At 38.6% G+C, this 24319-nt stretch overlaps 1 protein-coding gene across 1 annotated transcript in view; it reads left to right on the top strand.

Annotated features, from left to right (window-relative positions):
• Positions 1-22086, top strand: part of LOC132975612 (1-phosphatidylinositol 4,5-bisphosphate phosphodiesterase beta-1-like) — a 28101-nt gene extending 6015 nt beyond the window's left edge. The window contains exons 4-32 of the mRNA XM_061040290.1: positions 825-965; positions 1053-1132; positions 1849-1902; positions 2563-2638; positions 3078-3178; positions 3991-4154; positions 5007-5153; positions 5294-5451; positions 6766-6848; positions 6949-7033; positions 7179-7344; positions 9385-9440; positions 11937-12033; positions 13688-13772; positions 14116-14240; positions 14962-15116; positions 15221-15388; positions 15472-15571; positions 16157-16261; positions 16533-16645; positions 16731-16881; positions 17014-17067; positions 17426-17603; positions 17762-17894; positions 18094-18170; positions 18713-18802; positions 19023-19080; positions 19215-19301; positions 19749-22086. Coding sequence (XP_060896273.1) covers positions 825-965; positions 1053-1132; positions 1849-1902; positions 2563-2638; positions 3078-3178; positions 3991-4154; positions 5007-5153; positions 5294-5451; positions 6766-6848; positions 6949-7033; positions 7179-7344; positions 9385-9440; positions 11937-12033; positions 13688-13772; positions 14116-14240; positions 14962-15116; positions 15221-15388; positions 15472-15571; positions 16157-16261; positions 16533-16645; positions 16731-16881; positions 17014-17067; positions 17426-17603; positions 17762-17894; positions 18094-18170; positions 18713-18802; positions 19023-19080; positions 19215-19301; positions 19749-19901 — 3240 coding nt within the window. The 3' untranslated portion in view covers positions 19902-22086. The remainder of the gene's footprint in view (positions 1-824; positions 966-1052; positions 1133-1848; positions 1903-2562; positions 2639-3077; positions 3179-3990; positions 4155-5006; positions 5154-5293; positions 5452-6765; positions 6849-6948; positions 7034-7178; positions 7345-9384; positions 9441-11936; positions 12034-13687; positions 13773-14115; positions 14241-14961; positions 15117-15220; positions 15389-15471; positions 15572-16156; positions 16262-16532; positions 16646-16730; positions 16882-17013; positions 17068-17425; positions 17604-17761; positions 17895-18093; positions 18171-18712; positions 18803-19022; positions 19081-19214; positions 19302-19748) is intronic.
• Positions 22087-24319: the final 2233 nt, after the last annotated feature.

The following is a 24319-nucleotide window of genomic DNA, read 5'->3' as shown; positions in this document are numbered from 1 at the left end:
TTTTTATGTATACAGGTCTTTGCCTTTTCATGCCAGCAATACCTCCCCCTTTAGAGACCTGTTTATTCTCGTCAACTGCCTCTCTGTGACCTCTCAGTAACCTCTCACTCAGTGTGATTCATTCATGCAGAAAAACTGATGTTTTAATCATACAGGTTTCAGTTTTGTTACATATTTTGCTTCCATTGTTCTGTAATAGTGAATTTGGCTTTACCTCTCCTTTCTTTTTGTCATTTTACTTCCTTTTTTAATTTGTAAGTTTTTCTGCTTTTATTAATATTTTTTGCCGTGTTGAATGCTAAATGTAACATCATCATTATGTGCGACCCCTCTACCTCCAGATAGCTGAAATATACAGCGTAAAAAGTACATTGTTTTAAAGACATGTGTTTTTGAATGATTTTCAATCTCCAATAATCTCCTTGCTCTACTCCGGTACTTCTGCATTTATTTGTCGGACAGAAATTGGTGTTGGTTTTTATTTATTATTTATTTTTAGGAGGGGAATGAAGTGATTGTTACCTAACCCAAAACCTGCAAAATGCAAGCGGATAAACAGAAGCGTAAAAAAATATATAGGCTACAGTTATATATGTAAAAAAGGGCCATATATAAAAAAAACTGTAAGCTTTTACTACCAATAAACGTAGTACTAAATGCACCATTAACTATATAAACAACATAGTTAACGCATATCTTTCAGATGACAAATATACAGACAAAGATATAAAAAAAACTGCTCCAAACCCCTCATTCATCTCTTCCATGTGACTTTAGCGTGGCTCTGTTTCAGCTTGCAGCCTTAACTCTGTGTTGCTCGATAGGAGGCCAAGCTGCGGGAGCTGCTTGACATTGGAAACCTGGTTGGACGGCTTGAGAACCGCATGGTAACAGTGGTTACAGCTTCAGACCTCGTAAACGTCAACCTGCTTAACTTCATCGCATCGCAGGAGGACGAAGCTAAGGTACAGAAGTCATTTTATTGATGTCATGAATAGTAATGATGATGATGATGATGGTGATGATGATGACGAAGGCTCTGATTTCGGTAGGAGTGGTGTGAGGAGCTGTTTTCTCTGTCTTCCAACCTGCTGAGCCACAATCTCAACAGAGACCACAGTCTACTGAAAGCGTGAGTAAACACACACACACACACACACACACACACACACACACACACACACACACACACACACACACACAAATGCATGCACTTACATACATGCACACTTTATATTCAATTAATTTCAGGATATTTTAATTGATTGTCTTGATAATTACACACACAAGGGTGACGCATAGTCTTTTCTTCTTCTCAGTTAATAGCCAGTGAACTGTCTGCTGAAATGTCAGATTGAGTGTTGGTGAAGCAAAGGACTAGAGTCAGACAGCTGGAGAGTTCCAGTCAAAGACAAGTATTTTTTCATTGTGTAATCGTATCATAACGTATCGTATCATACCGTGAATACTTCGTTTCTGCTGTATTGGGTTCACTGCAGTGAGTAGAAGCTCAATCTGAGCATTACAATATTTCATGCAGGGATGGCATATCGCTTCTGCGTGCAGAAGGATCAGATTTTAGTCCAGGTCCGACCCCAGCCCAGTGGGGGGAAAAAGGCCAATCAATGGTATAAATTGCACAGCTGGATGTACAGATGCACCGGGCTTTTACAGGGAAAGTAAGATGACAATCCATAAAATATACAACAAACTTAAACTTCTTGTCATTTAACTAGCGAAAGGGGTGGCACACGCTGTAAACTGATGGAGCCAGTACTTCATACACTCCATGTGCAACAGATCGTTTGAATAGAGTCGTAACCTTGAACTTTCCTCTTTCTGTTTCAGATACGTCAGGTTAAGTCTCCAGCCGAATACGGAGGGGCGAATTCCTGTCAAGAAGTGAGCTTCCGATTATTATTACCTTCCTTCTCTTTAATCAATGGTTCTGTCGGTGGTAACTTTGTGGCACATGTTACAGTAGATGATTGAGCATGTGAGAAAATAGCTCCTCAAAGTCTGCAGAGACATGCACAAACTCAAACTTTGCTCTTTTCTGTCCCTTGCTTCCAAAAATACACTTAATTCCATGTGCACTTGGGAAAGCAAAAACAGGGACAGGATTCATGAAGGTGCTTAATTCAGCACTGACCTGGTAATCAACCACTGCCTGGGCTGGAGATAATACGAAGGGAAGCTTTATTTTAGAAGGAAACAGGGGCTGAATTAAGGCCAGCTCATAATCCTGGAAGTCTCGGATGAAGATGTTACGTTTTTAAGAATGCCATGATGGTGTGAATGTGTGGCGAGTCACAGAATTGGCTTTTGGGAAGGTTGAGGGCATGTTCTATTGAGCTAGAATTTGTTTCAGGGAAATGTTTGGACATCAGGCAGTGGGGAAGGTGAGAGATTTATAAAAAGCTGGAGGAGGACATTTGGTTGAGTTAGGAAGGGTACACTTATCACAGGGTTATTTACAGAAGCCTAACTACAGGTTTCAAGTTGGTGATATGTTGGGCTCGGACACGAATTAATAACAGTGGGATCTTGTGTCTTTTGCAGCATTGTTCGACTGTTTTCCTCCGACAGAAAGAGAGTGGAGAATTCCCTGGAGAGCTGTAAACTACCCTATGCACGGGTAATCACTTTAACTTGATTTTTTTAATATGATACTAGCAGTTAACAGTAGCTACATATTTGAGTTTAACCAGTTAGAATATGCCATGAACATAATTCTCTTTGGATAACTACACATGTATTAAACACACACTAGCCTTTTTTCATGGCTGTAGATGCTTGTATCTGTTATTTGAATGACAGCGTAGAGGTGAAATTAGCCCAAATGTATCGGGGGTCAGCAAGTTCCGAAGCTTCTGAAAAGTAGAAATGCAGGATACAGATTCTCAGCTCACTCACAAAGTATTTGTTTCTAATGAAGAAAATTGCGGGAAAGCATAAACGATGAGGACAAACTGTTGATTATTTCAAGTGTTTTTTGTACAACATGGAAGAAGGGAATTAAGCAAGAGGACATTAAAAATGTGGCTGTGTTGATTTCTGTTCCATATTTGTTGCAGGGTGACAGCATCAAACTGGAGGACTTCACACTTGAAGTCTACAAGAGCTTTTTGGAAAGTCTGTGTCCTCGTCCAGAGCTCAGCAGCAGCTTTAAACTGCAGTAAGTACTGTATTCAGAAACGGACAAAAATGTTTTGTCAGTTTTTTCTTTAAGGTAATTCGTTGAGAAATGCTCAATAATGACGTGTGTCCTATTTTTAACAGAGATATGTTTAAAGAGAAAGGCTATTCATTTACCACTTGATTAATGTCATTGATACTTCTTGTATTACTTATTCTAAAGAGATGTATCAAAAAACAGCCATCTGAACTCGGACATTTAGAACATGAACAACACTTAAAAAAAACAAAAAAGGGATGAGGATTTTGATGATGGAAGACAGAGAATAGCAGCAAATCATCCAAATGACTTCATGAGGGGGAGTGATTATTTCAGCTCTTATTCAAATGAAAAATATTTTTCTTTTGGGTAATAAAAAAGGTCTATCTATATATAATAAAATGTACGTAATGGGTGTAGAAAATAGATTTTGTTTTCATGTGCTACTAATGCAAAAGTTTTGGTGGTAAACACATGAATTTGACATTATCTTGATGGTTGATTGATAGCTCCTTCAGAGAATATGGAAATCTTGATGCATTATTAAAAAATGACGATTTAACATAATTCACGTGACAATTGTAGAAGAATAATCACTTGTGATCTATCTTGAATAACCCTTTATTTCCACTGAGCAATTAACTTGTAGTTTAATCAGAGAAGAAAGCAAAGCATATGTGAAGATAGCGAGGCAAAAACCTGTGAAGACATTGCACCGACAGTGGACACACCATAAATTCTAAAGGATCATGTACAATATTTTGAGGGATGTGACCTTTAACCTCTGGCCTGCCTCTGTTGTCATTGTGTAGAGGAGGCGATGGAAGGAAGATGTCAGTTGATCAGATGACAGAGTTCATCAACAACAGGCAGAGAGACCCGAGGCTCAACGAAATCCTCTACCCACCTCTACGTCCTGCACAGACAAAGGCTCTGATGGAGCGGTACCAGCATGACCTGGAACAGCTGAATCAAGGTGCGCACACACGTTTGCAAAATGTTCTTTTGAATGTTAACATGGGCTGTTACAGAAATACTCCTCTAGCTTCACCCACATCCCCCCAGAGTGTAAACGGCTAAAATAAGAACGTAAGGAGTTCACATTTGTGTTGGATACTGCCAAAAAAAAAAAATGGCACCTACTTCAGATCCAGTTATGCCTCTAGGACCAGTTCTTTTTTGGTATTTTTCCTACTGTTTGGATAAAAAATTATTTGTATCTATTAATAAATGTGTGAATCAACTCTCGTGTTATTTTAGGACAAGATTGTCATAAATCATTTTTACATAAATATCTTTCTGGATTTTATTTTATTTTTTAATTAATGGGATCACTCATGTGTCTCAAATTTTAATATATTAAAAGAAAACCTTGTATGATATAACTGTTCAACAAACAGTACAATCTGATCTCATCTTTCATCTGAAATGTGCTTGTGATATATGCAAGAGGTAATATGATCGTTTGCATTTGCATTTTTCAGACCATCAATGTAGGTCAAAGCACTTACATCATCAAAATTTAACAACATATAGTTTGCATTTAGTAGTAGAGGAGGTTGTTGAAATCATAGAAGTTAATATGGAATGCTCTTTTTTTGGATATATAATGACATGTTGGGCAGACTAAACTTCTGAGACAAGCTTGATAGTTACACATAATAATGAATGAAAAATAAAGGCAATGTGATTGTTTGTTTGTGTGTGTGTGTGTGTGTGTGTGTGTGTGTGTGTGTGTGTGTGTGTGTGTGTGTCTGTGTGTGTGTGTGGGTGTGTGTGTGTGTGTGTGTGTGTGTGTGTGTGTGTGTGTGTGTGTGTGTGTGTGTAGGCATCATCTCCATACAGGCTTTCTCCAGTTATCTGTCCAGTGATGAGAACGGAGTCATCCCACCTGAGAAACTGGATCAGTCTGAAGACATGAGCTTCCCCTTGTCTCAGTACTTCATTAACTCTTCACATAATACGTATCTGACAGGTACACAAACATGCACACACACACAACTAACTTTTAAAGTAAAACAACCGTAACAAATATAATAATTGTGTTTATAATTCCAGACAAGAATCAGTGTAATCTTCCATAATTTCTCTTTTTTCCGTCTTTGTGTGTCTCAGCGGGTCAGCTGGCAGGGAGCTCCTCAGTAGAGATGTACCGGCAGGTTCTCCTGGCCGGGTGTCGCTGTGTAGAACTGGACGTGTGGAAAGGTCGGACTGCTGAGGAGGAACCTGTAATCACCCATGGCTTCACCATGACATCAGAAATCCCTTTTAAGGTGAGTAGACATTGTCGTGTCCTGACCTGTCCTTATAGCTGCTGGGTCATTTTTTAAATTATTTTTTTGGTGCAGCTGAACAATGTCTTCTCAGGAACACATGTTTGAGTTGAGTTGATCACAATGTAGTTTCTTTGTCTGCTGGAAAATGCTATAGCCAGGCTGTCAGCAGTTCTCTGTTGATTGTCACTGTGTGGGCCCTTTTGTAGTTTTGAAGTTGAATACAAGATTTTTGATCTTCCTGAGGTGCTTTGGTGCCTGATGAGGTTTGAGTCACTTTCTTTTCTAGTTTTTATGTTTCCAATTGCTGGAATATAAAGCCACTATGAAAATAAAGTATTTTTCAAAATAAGCATGTATCAAATTAAAATGTTGAGGCTTTAGCGTGTTTTTTTAAATCACTTTTGTCTTGCTCTGATTTTCCCCTACATGAACACGTCCGCCCAAACAATATATAAATACTTGTTAGATAGTAAAGTTATAATTCCAAAAATATATCTAAAACACTCACACAGTTTTGCTTCCAATTAATCACTTTCACAAATGTCTGTCCCTCCCCCACGATGAGAAGAACCAACCAGCTGGCTAACAGCAATGGGTTGTCACCATGTTTGTGTTTGGATGTTTTCACATGTTTTCACGTTGGGCTGTATATTAACCTGAAGAAGGCTTTTGATACTTTAGATCGCAGACAATTATTGAAAACATTGGAGAAGTATGGGATACGAGGTATTGCATATTCTTGGCTGGAAAGTTATTTAGAAAGTAGACAGCAGTGTGTACAAATAAATGATACTGTGTCAGGATTTATGAGGGTTCCCCTGGAGTACCCCAGGCATTTAATGCAAAAACAGGTATTAAAAGGAGATGTGTTTCAGTTGTTGGGGTTAAATTATGGAATGATGCCCATATGAATTTAAAAACCTGTAATTATAAAAATAATTATTTGCTTCTGCCTATGTCTTTTTAGTCACTACATAATACATGACTGTTGACTTTGTTTGAACTGTCTGTATTGTTTAAAAAATATTTTATATGTGTAATGGCTGAATAAAATATTCAATGTCATTTACAAGGAACTTCGTAGCTTCCTGAAAATATGTCATATAAAAGCTGAAAACACTTTTCTCCTCCACATTTCTTGAATAATGTCTGTGGAGGTGAGTTTTGCTGCTTTCAAATGTACATGTTTACAACGGGATCTCCTGTTCGCAGTTATAAAGTGAGAGAATGCAGCTGGAAGGCAACATTAATATGACCACCTAAAGTTTCTATACTAATTTAGTTAATTTATTTATTTGATGTATTTTTCAGGAAGTGATTGAAGCTATTGCAGAATGCGCCTTCAAGACCTCACCTTTCCCTGTCATACTCTCCTTTGAAAACCACGTGGACTCGTAAGGATCTGTCATTATTTATCAGTAGATATATGTGTCAGTTAACACTTTTACAAATATATCATGATGTAAAATATCTATCTATTTATCTATCTATCAGTTTAAAGCAACAGGCTAAGATGGCTGAATACTGTCGGTCTATTTTCGGTGATAGACTGTTGATTGACCCTCTGGAGAAATACTCTGTAAGTAACACAAAACATAACATATTGATAAACAGCTGGACAATATCAAATTTTAAATTCTTAGTATAACTAGAAAGTGTCCCCTTTAACTGTGTGTTTGTGTGTGTGTTTGTGTGTGTGTGTGTGTGTGTGTGTGTGTTTGTAGCTGGAGTCGGGCGTCCCCCTGCCCAGTCCTCAGGAGCTGATGGGCAAAATCCTCATTAAAAACAAGAAATCACACAAACCCTCCAATAACACAGACACTAAAAGACTGATCGACCAGCCTGCCAATCAAACCAGCGAACCACTGTCGCCTAGCAACATCACAGGAGGTAAGAAACAAAGGCATGAGGATGTGTTCAGCTGTGACAAATTGACATTGTTTACATCAAAATACAATACAAAATATAATGACGACATGGTTCTTTGGTTTACAGAACTCAAATGGCTGAAATGAATTCATGCCAAAGTTTTATCAGCATTTTACTTTATAAAACTAAACTAAACTTACTTTATAAAACTTTTAATACATATTTAGCTAAAAAAAATCTTTGTAAGTTAAATCCTAGAAATCCTAGAAGTGAAATCGTACTGTATGGTCATATTACATCATTGTTTTCATATTTTTGTGATTGGAAGTCTCCTTACAAGTGAACAACTCCTTTACTCAGCCTCAAGCTCTGTCCTCATTTCGGACAGGCACCATATCTGCTCCTTCATGCGCTCACTGCTGTTCTTGATTTTTCTCTGGACCTCATCAGGGATGTGTCAATAAGGAGCAGACTTCCCAAAAGAGATCTGAAGCTCAGAGCGGAGATTAAACAGAAGGTGCAGGGGGAAATTAAGAGCCTTATTGAAACTTTGATGTGCAAATCTTGAAAACTGGTCTGGGAGTGCGGCCTGCACGGTACACAAAGAGCAGAGTGGTGGCAGTGCTGAAGTACATACACACACTCTGACCATGACCCTGCAGGCAGTGAATGCTTGAGTGGGCTGGATAATCACAGACTGAGTACTTTAAGAAGCGAGTTGTTAAAAAAAACGACATCCCTCTGTTTGGCTGTTAGTCTGATTTATTTCTGCTGTTTTTTAATAAATCGGAGCACTGATATGTGGTTGCATGAAGTCTCCCAAATATATTTTTGTGTATTTATTAAAGCTTCTGGGTAACACTCTTTAAACGGAGGTGTTTGTATTATGATCTGACATTGTTGTATCACAGTATCAACTGGGGCCCGTTTCTTAAAGAAGGTTCAACAAACCCTCAGTCTAACCCTGAGCTCTGAGTTGATTTACTCTCAGATGGGGAACTCTGAGTTTTCGGTTCCAAATCAGCAGATTTGAATTTGTTAAATCAACTCTAAGTAGGTCCCCTCGGTGTTCAGCGCGTGCACCACGACGATAAAAAGCCACCATGAATGGAGCCCCGATTCTACGATTCACCATGGCAACAGGTGACAAAAAAAGAGATCCTCCTACTTTAACCATCTCGAAATATAGCATATCTTCATGCGGACATACGGCGAACAGCAGCAAAGGAGAGAAAAGTGGTGTAAGAGAAAACAGCTGCTCGCGTCAGTGCGTAATGAAATCTATTCATTTAATATGTAATCAGAATTATAATATTGCAGGTCAAAACTGGTGGAATTGTAGGCCTATTAAACATTCAAACAACATTTAATTCCATTAAGATGAAATACAGCAGAAGACAGGTGATTTTTATCCTGTTTAGTTTATTAATGAGCCCTTATTAAATTAACATCTCCTGATGTTAATGCAGGGTCTTATTCCCTGCAAAGTAATGAAGCCCCTTCATTACGAGGCTAGACTAAAAAACATGCCATGGTCGATAAAATAGTTCATTTTATACGCTGTAGTATTGCCTACCTAACATATCATATTAAAACAACTTGGATTTCTATTCAGACAACAAGTGAATCTTCACTAACACGCGCGTGATACGGACTGATTGAAAGAATGAGGAAATGAAATAGCGTTTCTGGCTCTGAAAGAGGAAGGAGACCGAGAGAAACTCGGGGGTTCACTGAAGAAAACCTGCTCCTGACCAGGTTAGGTTCACAGACTCAGTTACCATAGTAACTCACTCAGACGTAAAGTTACCCCTGAGTTACCCCTCTTTCTCAGGTTTGAGTGACCTCCCCCTCTGAAACGGATAACCCAGAGTGTCCCTCATTTCAGGGTTAACGGACTCAGAGTTTGCACAAAACCTTCTTTCAGAAACGGGCCCCCGACCACTCAGGCTTGAGTTGTTTACTGATCTTCTTCTGCGCCAATATTTGGGGCGAAAAAAAGGAGGAAGAAGAGATTGAGAGACGAGGCTCTTGAGACTTGTTTAACTTTAATTTTAACAGAGATGGAGGCTGAGAGTGAGGAAGATGATGATGATGATGACGATGATGGTAAAAAGGTCAGTGGTGACGTCACTGTTGTCGCCATTTGTAGTTTGTTTACGAGTGTTGTTTATTCTGTTTGTTCTTTGTTCCATTGTCATTGTTCTTCATGTAAACGTTAAATGTTCCTGTTGTCGGTGGTTGTCCTGCGTTGATGCTTCTACTGTTGTTTGTGCAGCGTGTTTGATTAGTTCTCTTTTTTTTGTTGTTGTTGTTATTGTTGTTCTTTTTGTTGATAGGGCCTGACCGATATGGGATTTTTGGGGCTGATACAGATACTGGGGAGGAAAGATTCCGATACCCATTTTTTTATTCTTTTTTTATTAAACCTTTATTTAACCAGGTAATTAACTCATCGAGATCAAGAGCTCTTTCACAAGGGTGACCTTTCCTAGAGGGCAGCAGCAAACGTCATAATAAATATCACATGCTTCATTGTTTCCAAACAGTAAATTAAGAGAAAAAAACATTTACCATGTGCCAATTGGTTTGCAGATACAGTGCGGAGTTGTGATCACAAATTACAATTCCAAAAACACAGCCACTGATCGAGCCAAAGGCTTCAGGTGCAATGAGATCTGCCATTTTCAAGTCATTTTGGAGAAAGTTTCATGCAGAGGGAGCAGCAAAACTAAACGCTCATTTCCCGAGCTCAGTGCAGACACAATCACATCACAGGAACGCACGGCATAGTGGGACTTCTATATAGGCCGATATCTTTCTTAGGTCTGTTGTTCGATCTGTAGAGAGAGATAGATATAGATAGACACATGTATTGTGTTGATCCCTCAAATGCAGTTATCAAACACTTGTGGAAAAGATATATAATGTAGAAAAGATGGTCACTCAACTGGAAAGTAACTTCTCATGTACGTACATCACTGCTTGATACTCTGGAGGGGGATAATGCTTGTTGTAATCCATGAAGCACACTCTGCTGGTGAAGACAACTGCTAGGGTAATTCAATGATACTCAAATTGAATTATATATAACTGGTGAATTAATATAGTAATATTTGCGCATATCTGCGATAAAATTAGCCAATATCGATAGTCACTGGATATGCTAATATCGGCCGATATTATCGGCTCGCCAATTAATCGGATGGGCTCTTGTTGTTGCTGTTTTTTATTGCAAATGTCTCTTAATTTTTTGTTTTGGGTTTAATGGAGTTAGAGTTAACAAAAATGTCTAATGACTATTCATTGATCTCTTTTAATGTTGTTGGATTCACAATGGACATTAAAATAAACTACAGGGATGCCTTTGAACAAGAGATGTTCCCTGCTTTACTTTATACCTGTACTGCACATACTGCAGTAGTACAGAACATTTACTGTGCATACAGTATGCAAACAGTTAAGAAAGTAAGTAAAGTTGATTTACTGTATATAGCACCTTTCAAGAGCAGGCTTCACAATAAAAAAAAAAACAGAGACAATACAAACAGACAGTCACATTAAATTAAATACAGACAGATCAAACAAAGGCAAGTCTGAACAGATGGGTCTTTCTCTGCTTTTTAAAAGTTTCCACAGAGGTCAGGGCTCTCAGTTCTGGGGGAAGACAGTTCCAAAATGTAGGTGCCACAACCTCAAAGGCACAGTCTCCTTTGGTTTTTAGCCTCGTGTGAGGAACCGCCAGCAGACCCTGGTCAGAGGACCTAGGGGACCTGCTGGTGTTATAAGGCCTCAGCAGCTCAGTGACATAAGCCGAGGCTTGACCATGCAAGGCTCTGAACACAAAGAACTTTGAACTGGATTCTGAAACTGACGGGGAGCCGGTGTAAAGCCTTCAGGATAGATGTCACGTGAGACCCTTTGGGATGAACTTGTCAAAAGCTTAGGAGCAGCATTTTGGACAACTTGTAGGCGGTTCACAGAACTGACACTAAGACATGTAAACAGAGAATTACAATAATCAAGCCTTGATGAAACAAAAGCATGAACAATCATCTGTAGCTCAACTCTGGACACAACCGGTCTGAGTTTAGTTATATTCCTTAGATGATAAAAGGAGGAGCGGACCCATTTGGACCCCTAAATTACGCAGGGCAGCGTAAAACATGCTACTTCTTCCTAATGTTGCCCTGCACACTGATTCATTCTGTACATACAAACGCTTCAGTATCACCTCTTTCTGTACTTTTTTGACAGGAGAGTTCAAGTGACTTCAAATTAAAAAAAACGTTACTTGTCCTCAGGAGGCAATTCAAAAGCACATATCAGTAGCATGTCGACAGAAATAAGGAGAAGCTAAGACAGTGCAAGGTAGACTACATATACAATATTAAATACCAAAATTAAAAAAAGATAAAGTAGAATAAAGTAAGGGTGCTTGTTCTTGTCACTCAGGGCTAAAAACTCAGGAGTACATGTGTGTGTGCTCTGTGTACACATTGTTGCATTGAACTGACAACTGATGTTTCCTCCACAACATTCACCCAGGACAACCAGTAAACCCAGCACCCTGATATACATATGTTTGACTGTATTCTGGTGGTTTGTTTCAGGGCTCAGCGGAGCGGGAGGCAGTGGCCACAGAGGAAATGTCCACTCTGGTCAACTACGTCCAGCCAACCAAGTTCAACTCCTTTGAAGCCTCAAAGAGTAAGATAAGCTGCACAGAACCACTTGACACTATCCTTCAGATTTAAATGATTATTTATCTTTCTGCAAAAACAGTCTAAGATCAGTTATGGAAATTCCCTCAATTTCATCTTACGCCTTAGCTCGTTCTTTGAGGAGCAACATTTCATGTCGAGGCGACCCTCTGACGGGCTCTGACATTGTAAAACAACAGGGTTTTGGAAAATCATAATTCTCTTCCTGAACCATTGTTTTTAAGCTTTAATTTCATGACAACATACAATTTTATACACAAAATCTATAACGAAATGATAGGACAAGATGTTTTGATATAATTAAACTTCCCGGTTGTTTACAAAAGTACAGCCGAAGAAAAATATTAAATTAAACATTCAACTAGTTAGTTGACAAAGAATTTAACTGGCAACTTTTTTGTCCTTTTGGGGAGCAATCTTCTCAAATGTGAACATTCACTCTGTGTTCCCAGTCACTGTGACGGCATTCTCCCTAATTCCCTAATAATTCCAAACTAAAATAATCCATACATTAATGCAAGGATTAAGCAGCAGATTGACCCAGAATGGGAAAAAAACATTACACACAGTCCTTTACGAAATTGTTAAAATATGCTCAACCTTTTTCAGAGTTCATCTCCACATTTAACATTAAAGGTCACATATTATCCTCCTTTTCAACCAGTTTAAATAAGTCTCAGAGGTCCCCAAAACATGTCTGGGAAGTTTCTTGCAAAAAATCCACTCTGATCCTGTATTTTATCATGCCTATAAATGCCTCTATTTCAGCCCTGCTCAGAACAGGTTGTTTCTGTGTCTATAGCTTTAAATGGAAGTGAGCTGTGTTCGACGCGCCGCCCTCTTGAAGGGCTTGGGTGGCTCAGGCTTTCTAGCACCATGCCCTGTTGTTTACAGTGGAAGGGTAGACTCAGAGTACACAACAAACTCCTAGCTTTGGGAGTGTCAACCACTTGGGGGAGGGGTTACTACCCTTTGTGATGTCACAAAGGGAAGAGCTCCAAATGGCCTGTTTGAGCACACATTTTCTGAAAAGTGGAGCAGGGAAAAGATGGAGAGGATGGACTTTTCTTAATCTGTTTTTTTTTAGACTAGGGACACATACTGTATTAGAAAACACTGTAAAGTGGAGTTAGTATAATATGCGATCTTTAATGCATTAGAAGAAATACTAATACTAAGTTTAGAACATATGTGTTGACAAATGTCAAAGGAGACATTTTTTGACATCGAGTCGGTTTACTTTTCAAATTTTCAGTAGAACTAATTTCACTTTCTAACTTTTTATGTCCTCACAAGAATAGCCCAAGCCCATGAATGTTAACTTTAAATTTGTAACTGAACAGTATTGAAATTCTGTTGTGTCATTTGACATATTTAATTTTTTTAACACTGCATGCAAATATAGGTACTTCCTTTTTACCTAACATTGCAAAATCTTTCTGCCTTTAAAGGAAGAATTAATTTTTCAAATATTATGCAAAGAGAATGAGAAAGTCATGATAACAATTGCCAGAAAATGTGTGTGTGTGTGTGTGTGTGTGTGTGTGTGTGTGTGTGTGTGTGTGTGTGTGTGCGTGTGTGTGTGTGTGTGTGTGTGTGTGTGCGTGCGCGCGTGTGTGTGTGTGTGTTTGTGTATGCAGAGGCAGCCCGCTGTTACCACATGTCATCTTTTGTGGAGACCAAAGCATTGGAGCACCTTACAAAGTCACCAGTGGAGTTTGTAGAGTATCCTTGGCAACAGTAACAACAGTTGAACAACACCATGGCAACCACTTCTGTTCTCTGTGCTCTTTTTCCAGCTTCTGATGCTTCATTTGTGTAGAAACCTGCAATAATCTGTCTAATTTTAATTTCAATAACAGCAGGGTTATCTCAGTCTATGTACCAGTGACTCTCAGGTATAATGTTAATAGAATATATATATATATATATATATATATATATGTATATTATATAAATGTAGAAGAAGTGGTGGTATCTACATTTTATTGTACTTCTTTTACATCATGTTGTATTCTTTTTCATTTTAAACCAATCCTGTTATTGTTCTTAACCTTACACTAACCAGATATAATAAATCCCAGTTAAGTCGTATCTATCCTAAAGGAACCAGAGTCGACTCTTCCAACTTCATGCCTCAGCTCTTCTGGAACGCCGGCTGTCAGCTTGTCGCTCTCAACTACCAAACTATCGGTAAGAGTCCCCAGACTGGCCCAGGCGGGTTCCACACTGTCCTGAGCCTCAAATGCCTCCTACTCCCAGTGTTCAGAAGCACCCTAAAACATCAAGCCGGAGGACATCAGAGGCCAAACCAGACAATATTTTAACTGTAAAGTATGAGCCAGTTTCAACACAATCACTGAATTAAGTCATAAAGTTGTATTTTTTCTCTCCAGAACATGACACTGACTTTTGACTTGTAGTTTTTACAAAAATCATACACCATATTTCTTTTTTTTAACGTGTTTAAATGTCTTCACTTTGAGAACACAATTAAGTGACTTCTCATAATGTATTGCTGGACAGGACTTGTATATGTTTTGTAAATACTCCAGTATTTGAAGGGAAGGAAGGAAAGTGAATAGGTGTGCAGACCTATGTGAATTGGATGAACTATTCTTGTGCCAAGGTGCATGTTTATCTATTTGAATTTTCACCTTTTTTGTGAGTCCGGCTTTCATATATGCTATTTTTCTTGCTTGTTTTATTTGTTGTTTTTGCTATTTAGTTTGGGGTTCTCTTCTTTATCTGTTCTCTTCTCTTTTAGTGATACGAAATTCTTCATCATATCTCTAAACATTTGTATCTTTATTCTGTAGTTCATGTAAAAATATGTATAAAGAAATAAGCCCCTGGAGTGGGGCTTTAATCCTTTGGAGCCCTCAACTTATCAAAGATTCATCTTTCTCTCAAGATTTCTCCACCCAGCTGAATCTCTTCATGTTTGAGTACAACGGGCGGAGCGGCTACAGACTGAAGCCTGAGTTCATGAGGCGGCATGACAAACATTTCGACCCCTTCGCAGAAAACACAGTGGACGGCATCGTGGCTAACACCCTCTCTGTGAAGGTACAACTCCAGCTGTTTCCTTAAAATGCGTTGTAACCATACAGCATCCTCAGCATATTCTGTCAGTATAGGCACTATCTGATTGTTTCTTCTATGTTTCGCAGGTGATTTCAGGACAGTTTCTGACTGAGCGGCGGGTGGGCGTGTATGTGGAGATAGAGATGTTTGGACTTCCTGCAGACACCAGGAGGAAAGCACTGAAAACAAAAACCTCTCAGAACAACAACGCCGTCAACCCAGTGTGGGATGAAGAGCCAGTTGTCTTCAAAAAGGCGAGATACAGAAGAGAGACTTATTGCAGGATTTAACAAAATGATAAAACAAACTAAATTCTGTGACTTTACCTTTCTGACAGGTGATTCTTCCGACTTTGGCCTCTCTGAGAATTGCGGCTTTTGAGGAAGGAGGGAAGTTTATAGGTCATCGGATTATTCCAGTGTCTGCAATAAGACCAGGTAATTACTCTCGTAACATTTAATTCAACCCATTTCATTCATAACTGCTTTTGATCTGAGTATTTGAGGACTACATGTCCCAGGATCTTTGTGGACATTTCACTCTCTCGTCACTAGTGTTTACCAGAAAACCTACATTATTGAGTAATATTGCTGAATCCCTCCTGAACTAGAATTATGACATGTCTTTTGTCTTTTCCTGCAACTACTAAAACTTTATATTCCTATTCCCCTGCTTAATACATGTATGCATGTATAAGTTTTTGCATGTATGTTTCCTTTTATTCCTATTTGAAAATCAAATCCACAAAAGTATCTGTTAAATAACACACTGTGCTTTTGAGATGAGGTGACCTCCTGGGAGACACATCCTGGCTCCTGCTGTTTGCAACAGCTGTCAGAAATGTGCTGCTGCTTTAAAAAATATCACAATTCTGGAAATGTTTTCAATTCACGGGTTGTGCAAAATAAGTTACATATTTATCTTTTAAAACGTTTCTAGCAGATTCTTTAAATATAGTGCAACCTAACGAAACCAATGGACAATGACATCTGAGTCTGTTGTTTTTTGTATTTCTCCTATAGGGTACCGATACATCGGATTGAGGAATGAGAAAAACCAGTCTCTGATTCTACCGGCTGTGTTTGTCTACATTGAGGTCAAAGATTACGTACCTGACACCTTTGCAGGTACAAATTTCTGCCAAGTCAAACTTCTCCCTTTTGGTGATATTACACACAAAAAGAGGATCATTTCCATGTTTTTTCCCCCATGTTTTTAATTTAAACATGACGAGTGAATTGTGAAATAAAAGGATAGACTGTAAAAGTAAAACATTTAAACAACTCAAAAAATTTTACCAAGGATCCTCAATAAGGATGTTTTATCTCAAGAACACAGGTACAAAGAATGGTATACGTTCAGCTTTATGTATCATGTTTCTATATAATTCCTCTGTAGATGTGATAGAAGCTCTGTCCAACCCTATCCGATATGTCAACCTTCTGGAGCAGAGGTCCAAACAGCTGGCAGCTCTGACGCTGGACGATGTGGAGGAGGAAACCCAGGCCGAGGTCAGCCACGTGTCGACAGTTGTTTCTCTCTTTTCATTGTAAGGCAGAAGATCTGGCTCTAACCCTGCTTGCTTTTACTACTCAGGAAGAGGCAGACACCACTGCAGAGCGCAAAAACGATGTTAAATCAGCTCCACTTGAGAATGGACTCAGCCCCGCCCCTGGCCCTACAGGCCACACCCCAATCACCACCACGCCCAAAGTCACTACAGCTAATCAGCAAGCAGCTACGACAGGTAGCATTGAAGCACTCATTTTGCATCTTAAATATGATGGTTTAAATGTTTTTTCTAAAGCTCCAGTACTGTAGGCATGCCATTTGTTTATTGTTATAGATAATCGTTGGTTATGTCTTTTCTGCATTTTAGAAACAGCCAAACCAGTGGCCAAGAGTGAAGATCTGGTATCAAGTGTTTTGATAGGTCAGTATTTTCAGATTGTTTTCAAATCATTGTTTAAATAACCAGTGTAACGCAAGTCCATGACATTTTTATTATTAGAATTGTAGATGTGAGGAAGTTTGATGTATCAGCCCATAATAATATATGAATATAAGAAAGTAAAGAAAACAAAAAGAGAGAGTCAAGGTTCAGAGAATGACAGACTGAACAGTATGATCTATAAGAATGGGCTGCATTAATGCTTGTCCTTTATTTTGCATTAAAAAATGCAAGAGCTTTTTCGTGGCGATTGCCTTAAGACCTCCAAGTTTCAACAGAACAGTGAAATAAACACCAGAGAAAGGTGTAATTAAACCATGATGCATACCTGTGGTACCAGATGTCCCATCATGCACCATGGAGAGTCTGCAGCAGTCGAAGGTTTACCAGAAGGAGCAGAGACGCCAGTTTAAAGAGCTGAAGGAGTTAGTGAGGAGGCACCAGAAGAAAACCTCTGAGCTCCTCCGAGAGATCAACAACAAGTACAAGAAGACGGCAAGACAGTGCAGTAAGAGCAGGTACACCAGCGTATGATCATGTGTCCTCTCTTGCTTTGTCTAAAATTGAGTCAACATGAAGATAATCATGTCAATGTATGAGTTAACAAGTGAACTGTCCCAGTGTTTTTTTGTGTAAGTCAAATCTGAGTATTTATTGATGTGTGTTTGTTCATTAGAGGCTCGTGTTCAGAGAGCGAGAAAGAGGAACGGCTCCAGCAGCTGAGAGACGAACAGCAGCAGCAGCTCCTCACTTTGAGGCAGGAGCAGTACTACAGTCAGAAATATCTGCAGAGAGAACACATTAAAATGGTAATTTAAAAAAAAACTGCTGGTGCTTTAACCCTCAGTCGAAAGTTACCTAGAACTTATTTACTTCTCCCTTTGGTTGGCAGTTGATCATAATAGAGTTATGAACATTAGAAACCTAAAGTCAAGCTTTCTGCAGTCATTATTTGACTTTAGCCCAGGACACTGTGATCAGCGGCTTAAAACAAAGTTTCTGTTTCAGCTGACAGAGCGGCTGAGCAGTCTGGCTGAGGAAAGTCACAACACACAGATGAAGAAACTCAAAGACATATCTGACAAGTGAGTTACCAAATCTTTGACTAAAATTCCAGAAGAATGTCAAAACTCTGTGGGGAACTACGAAAAGATCACCTTTGTTAAGTGCCGCCTTCATAACATGTCTTGATAAATGCTGCAGTGCCCACTTAAGAGATAATAACATGACATGATAAATATTTTTAAAGGTTAAAAAAAACAATGTTTTTTTGAGCGGCCTGTAAAACTGAGACGTAGCAGACAACTTTGACTTTGACAGGGAAGCCTTTGGATTACATAAAGGTAATCTTTTTTACTCTGATGTTCCTTTATTGCACAAGGTTTCACTTTCTTAAACAACTTTAATGTTGTGCTTTTTATTTTGTATTTGGAGGAGACTTCATAGAATTTTTCAGGGTCAGCAGGCAAGCTTCTTTTGCCACTGTTTTCTGTTAACACACATTTTTAGACTACCAGTTGCTAGACATACGACCATTTTCAACATTTTAAAATACCTCTGTGTGTTATTTTTTTTTACATTTTTACCTCCTACTACACTTGCTCTGATGTTTTCTTTACTGCCGTAGGGAGAAAAAAGAGCTGAAGAGGCAGATGGATCGAAGGAGAACAGAGAAGATCAACCAAGCGAAGACCAAAGAGAAACATCTGGCTGAAGAGTATGAACCATAAACACACACACACACACACACACACACACACACACACACACACACACACACACACACACACACACATACTGATACAAATTCACTGCGCCCTAGACACCTCCTGTAGCTCCTCGTCTACTTCCAGCACTAATCCATCCAGCTAGACTTGTCAGGAGAGAAAAAAAATATTCTGCTCAACATCAACCCCCATCTGACTGTGTGTTTCCAGGGAGAAGATTGAGATCAATAAGTCCTACGTCAATGAAGTCGTCCAGAACATAAAGCGGGTGAGAGGAGGATGGAGTATGTTGGCCTCCGTGGGGGAGGATTGTTTTGTTTTTAAATCTGCAGGGACTGCTATTTAAATGTAATGCCTCTATTTCTGCCTTTTCTCTCTGCCTGCCTGTTTTTCTTTCTCCAGCTGGAGGAAACTCAAGCAAAGCGCCATGATCAGCTGGTGGAGCAGCAGAACGAGCTCCTGCAGCAGATACAGGACCTGAAACCAAAGGTAAACTACCAATTTAGATTATATTTTAAGCTTGCAGTTAATGTCTGTACATTACAAAGTTCCTTTATTTCCCGCTTCAGTCACTAGATGAAGAAGAAATGTCTTGTTTTGGGGGGGGTCCAAGCTGTTCTCTGCGATCTGTGCCTCCACTCCCACACATTTTGAGATCGGTGCTGACGTTAACACAGGGTGTTGAGTGATGTAACCAGCCCCCTTGCTGCCATTTTGGAGCTGTTAAACTGTTGGCAGCATGGTTGACAACAGCTGGTTGCCATTCTGAATGTACCTGTCTCCCCAGTAGCAAATAAACAAGGGTGAACTGTTTCATGTGCAGCAACTTAAACTGGTTCTGGGTTTATAATCTATGGTTAGTGTGTAGCAGGAGCAACGTAAATTGAATGTGATCAGTTTTCAGCGTCAACCGTTTTTCTTCCTCTCTGTCTCAAGTTGCAAGGAGTGGTGGAGGCTGATTTCCAGGAGAAGTTCCACTGTTTGCCTGGAGAGATCGAAGACTTCCTGCAGGACAGGAAGGCAGAAGTGAGAGGTCACAGCAAGTCCCGCCCATCCACACCGCACGAAACTCTGTCAGAGGAGGACTGAGGGGCGAGGGAGCATGCGGAGGGAGAATGGATGGTAGCAGAGAGAGGAAAGTGCTAAAGATCCAAACACAAGGACGTAAGAGGGATAAAAAAAAAGAGAAGATTTTAAAGACTGTTATTTTTGTTTTTAATGGAAGAACACTTTGATGATTGTCTTTGAAATTGAATTCAAGCATGCACTTTGCTGTTTGCCAGCATTCAGTCAGAACTCATTTAACCTTAGTTTCTGTTTATTTGAAGGACAACTACCCGACAGTTTGTACTGCATGAAAAATCTATCTATCTATCTATCTATCTATCTATCTATCTATCTATCTATCTATCTATCTATCTAACTATCTATCTAACTATCTATCTAACTATCTATCTATCTATCCATCTAACTATCTATCTATCTATCTATCTATCTATCTATCTATCTATCTATCTATCTATCTATCTATCTATCTATCCATCTATCTATCTATCTATCTACCTATATATACATACATCTGTCTGTATTTTATATGCACATGGATAGACTCTACAAAAACAATTTCTCAGCACTTTTCTGGTTTTTTTTAGTGAGTAAGCTATGGTGGTTGCTAGGACAACTAAACTCAATTCACATTTACTTTATTTATATAGCTCTAATCATATAAACTCTGACTGAAAAACAACTAAGACCGAAAAAAATGCAACAAAAACAACAACAAAAATCGACATTAGGTTAAAGCTCCTGTGAGGAACTTTTGTTTCGGCGCCTCCTGTGGACAAAGGGTTACGACTTATCTCTTTGCTGATCTTGTCCTGTGAGCCTTCGTGTATAATGTAAGTGATGTTTTCCGGAGAAAAATCTCATCCTTGCTCACTTTGACAGTCAATGATAACGCACATTATGAATCTGTTCCTTGGAAAATTCTGAACTAAGGTTTCAGCAGCAAGCAGGGAATTGCCTCGCTTGACAGCTACCCTTTGGCAGCAGCTAGACTTAAAACATAACAACTGTATATAGAACAAATACATTTTGTCCCTGATGTTTGCTTTTATTAGTCATATAGAGGCTTCAGTATTATAACCACATAAAAACTCCTCACAGGTCCTTTAACGTCCTCTGTGTAACACTGACAGAGCTTACAGTCTAATACCAGGAGGCAGTAACCGTCTCTTCTAGTTCCATGGGGCACTGCTGGTACCTTCACTGTATCATTATATTATAAGTGCTCTGTCTTTATACTCTCGTAGATGCACACATTGCACTCCGCTCGGTTTTGCTGGATGTCAGTGGGTTCATGGAAGGAGAACTTACTCCTGTCTTCACTGTTCTGCACCTGAATTTATCCACCAGTTGTTGCTGAGCTCAAAATGGGAAAAGTGAATTTCATTTTACATTTCAAACCATTGCAAGACAGTGAGATATCAACATAAACAAGAGTACTGTGAATGTAGTTTACTTTTCAGGATTAAGGAAGATACACATTTTATATTAATGGTTTTATGTTGCATTAATGAATAAGCTATCATGTATAATTTAATTCAAGGGTATTTTATTGACCTGTTTTTATACAAGATAGTTCCTCTATACAACAAGTCATTTAGATAACAGAGGATAAAACAACAGGATCATCACAGACTTGTCTTTAAATTGTATTTTGTACGATTTATTCTGTGGTCCACCACTGGATCATTCATTCAGTTCTCAACAGTTTGATTATGCACTAATCTATTTATTTATTTATGCATATTCTTTGGGGGAAAATGTAATCTCAATTTTTGTTAAGTTATTTTTATTAAACATAATCTAGCATGACTGTTAGATAATTTTTTTGACAAATTGGCTTTTTCTTCACCGATGTTCGAAGAAATGAGGAGGATTATCATCCCAGATATGTTAAGGGATGAGGTAATAAAATCTTGTCATTGTACCTGAATTTGGTTATTTGTAAAAGAATCCTTTTCTGACTGGTTTCAGTGACATCCCACCGGGTCCCTCGTTACTGCTGCACTAACGTTGGGGCAGATAGATGTCCTGTTAGGTGTGGAGAAGCCTCAAGTCTGCATGATTTCTTTGTTTTGATGTGAAAGCTGTTTTGACATTCTGATGACCTATTTATTTGTTACTTGTTATTTTCATGATTATCAGTAAGGAACAAGGGTGAGAATTCTTTATATAACTGTTTACGAGTGCAAAGTTTTGTACAAACAAATTCAAATGTACAATGGATGCCGCTCATCACTCTTTGTACAGTGATCTTCCAGAAAATATTGGTGGAATATTTTCCATGTTCCTGCTTTTCTTCGACATCTATGGTTTAAGCTGTGTTCAACAACCTTTTTGCAGGGAACCGATAAAGATCGAACAATCTTGGCCACGGCCTGCACCTGACCTCTTAAAGGTAGCCTGCACTGCAATTTCATTGGCAATATTTTAGACTAAGCTGCTAACTCTGTTTGCTAAACTTAGAGTACCTCAATATTCTGTCACCACTTCAGATGAAATTATCTGTTTGGATCATGTTTAAGTCTGCAGAGTGGCTGAGGTTCTCCAACAAAATGACTTGTTGAACGCACACTTGCTTTAATGATCAAACTGAGCATGCTTTATCGTCTTGGATTTCTCTGCCAGGTGATTTGTTTCTTGGTTTTTCTGAATGCTATTTTAAATCAAAGACTATTAAAAATATTTGATCAAAAAACGAGGTGTTATCAGTTTATGTTCCTGGTTCTACAAAGATCTCCACTTTTTAACTTTTAAGAGGAGATTACTGCTGTTGTCTGTCCCATCAACACAAACCCTTTTCCTTTTAGACAAAACTTGCTGGTGGTTGTGTTTTTGTGTGTGAGCAGGATAAGGAGGTCCTTCACAGAGACGCAGCATCCTGTCACCGTGGAGGAGGGTTTTCAAGCTGAGACATGCTCTGTCTCTTCAACGTTTGACTTGTTGGAAGTTACAGCTTTCTGATGTCATTCACAGTTTGACATGTTGATGAATAGTTCCATGTACATGATCAAAGTGCTTTTTTCTTGCTTGCTTGTCGGTGGTCTTCTGTTTGTCTGTTTATGTACCTTGCCAAAACACTTTTTACTTTTTTTTTGCCTCATTGCATTTTCCTGCCCTTCTTATTATATTCTTGTTAAAAGTAGTTTATTTAAAAGCAAAACTAAAAGATATTGTGATTTTTTTTGGCAACACCTGTGGTGAAAATTGATATTTACAAGTAACCATTTTAGATTAGATAGATTAAGTTTGCTTTGTTAATTGTAGAATTTGTTTCATGATCATCTCTGGTCATCTGTATTTTCTTTGTTTGTTTGTGAATTGTAGCTGTTTTAGTCTTGCAACACAGAGAACAGAGGAATAGTACCCCATTTTACACACAGGTGAGTTCAATTCAGTCAATTGCCCTTTTCCTTAAAATGTCTATTATTGCTGCTTTGATAAGGTCATACTTCATATATGTCTGTGTTACAGCTTGTAATTTGTTTTTACACCTCGGAAGGCAAGCTTTAATAAACCTACCTGAGTGGTAGAACTCAGCATTAATTTGATGCTCAAACATTCATAGGGCTGCAAGTAACAAATAATTTTGTTACCTTTTGTTTGCCAAAATCAAACTGAACCAAGGCAAGGCTAATTTAATACACATGTAATGTTACAGAGTTTAGATTTTACAGGCAAATTTAGCACAAAGAAATAAATCCAAAGCTGTTCTGGGAAACGAGGAAGGATAACTGTATTTATAGTGATTCTCAAGAACATGTTACAAAGTGCTTTACAATGAAACAAGCAAAATAAATACACAAATCGATGAATACTTAAACAAATAATAAGGAAAATAAACAAAATGAAGGAAAAAACAAAATACATGTGCCCTATCAAAGGACAAGCGGCCAGTAAAGAGATCCCCCATCCCAACCACAAAAAGAAAAAAGGGAAAGCAGTAAGAAGCATGTGCAAAGAGAATTAGAAAGAGAATATGGTCTCAGTGTCTCATTATTAAAGTTACATCACAATCCACTCACACTTTGGCAATGTGAACTAATTGTATAGCCTTTTGTTTTATATGGTAGTCTACTAGTATACTTTACTTTAACATAAGAAATAGTTCCTATTAAAAACATGTTGCCACTGAGGTCTGTTATAAAAGAAAATACAGCACTGAGGTACGCATGCATTGGTTGTTTTATTGTTTTATAAGTTGTCCTATAAAAAAATTCAATCAACTCCCATCAATCTGACACGAGGCTGTACTCAAAAAATAGATTACTCACAACTTTGAGACATGAAATGTGTCACCAAAGCGAAGTGAGGATACGCTTTTTTTTCTTCTTATTTTACGCTGCTGTTCCTGTTTTACCCAGCAGGTGGTATCAGCAAGCCGAGAAAGACCTTTCTCTCTCTCCGTAGAGCAAGAGCTGTAGCCTCCCCAGCATCAGCAC

This window comes from Labrus mixtus, chromosome 6, assembly GCF_963584025.1.
Source record: "Labrus mixtus chromosome 6, fLabMix1.1, whole genome shotgun sequence".
In the NCBI taxonomy this organism is placed as follows: domain Eukaryota; kingdom Metazoa; phylum Chordata; class Actinopteri; order Labriformes; family Labridae; genus Labrus; species Labrus mixtus.
Note: the sequence above shows the minus strand (reverse complement) of the source record. Positions and strands in the feature narration are given on the sequence as shown.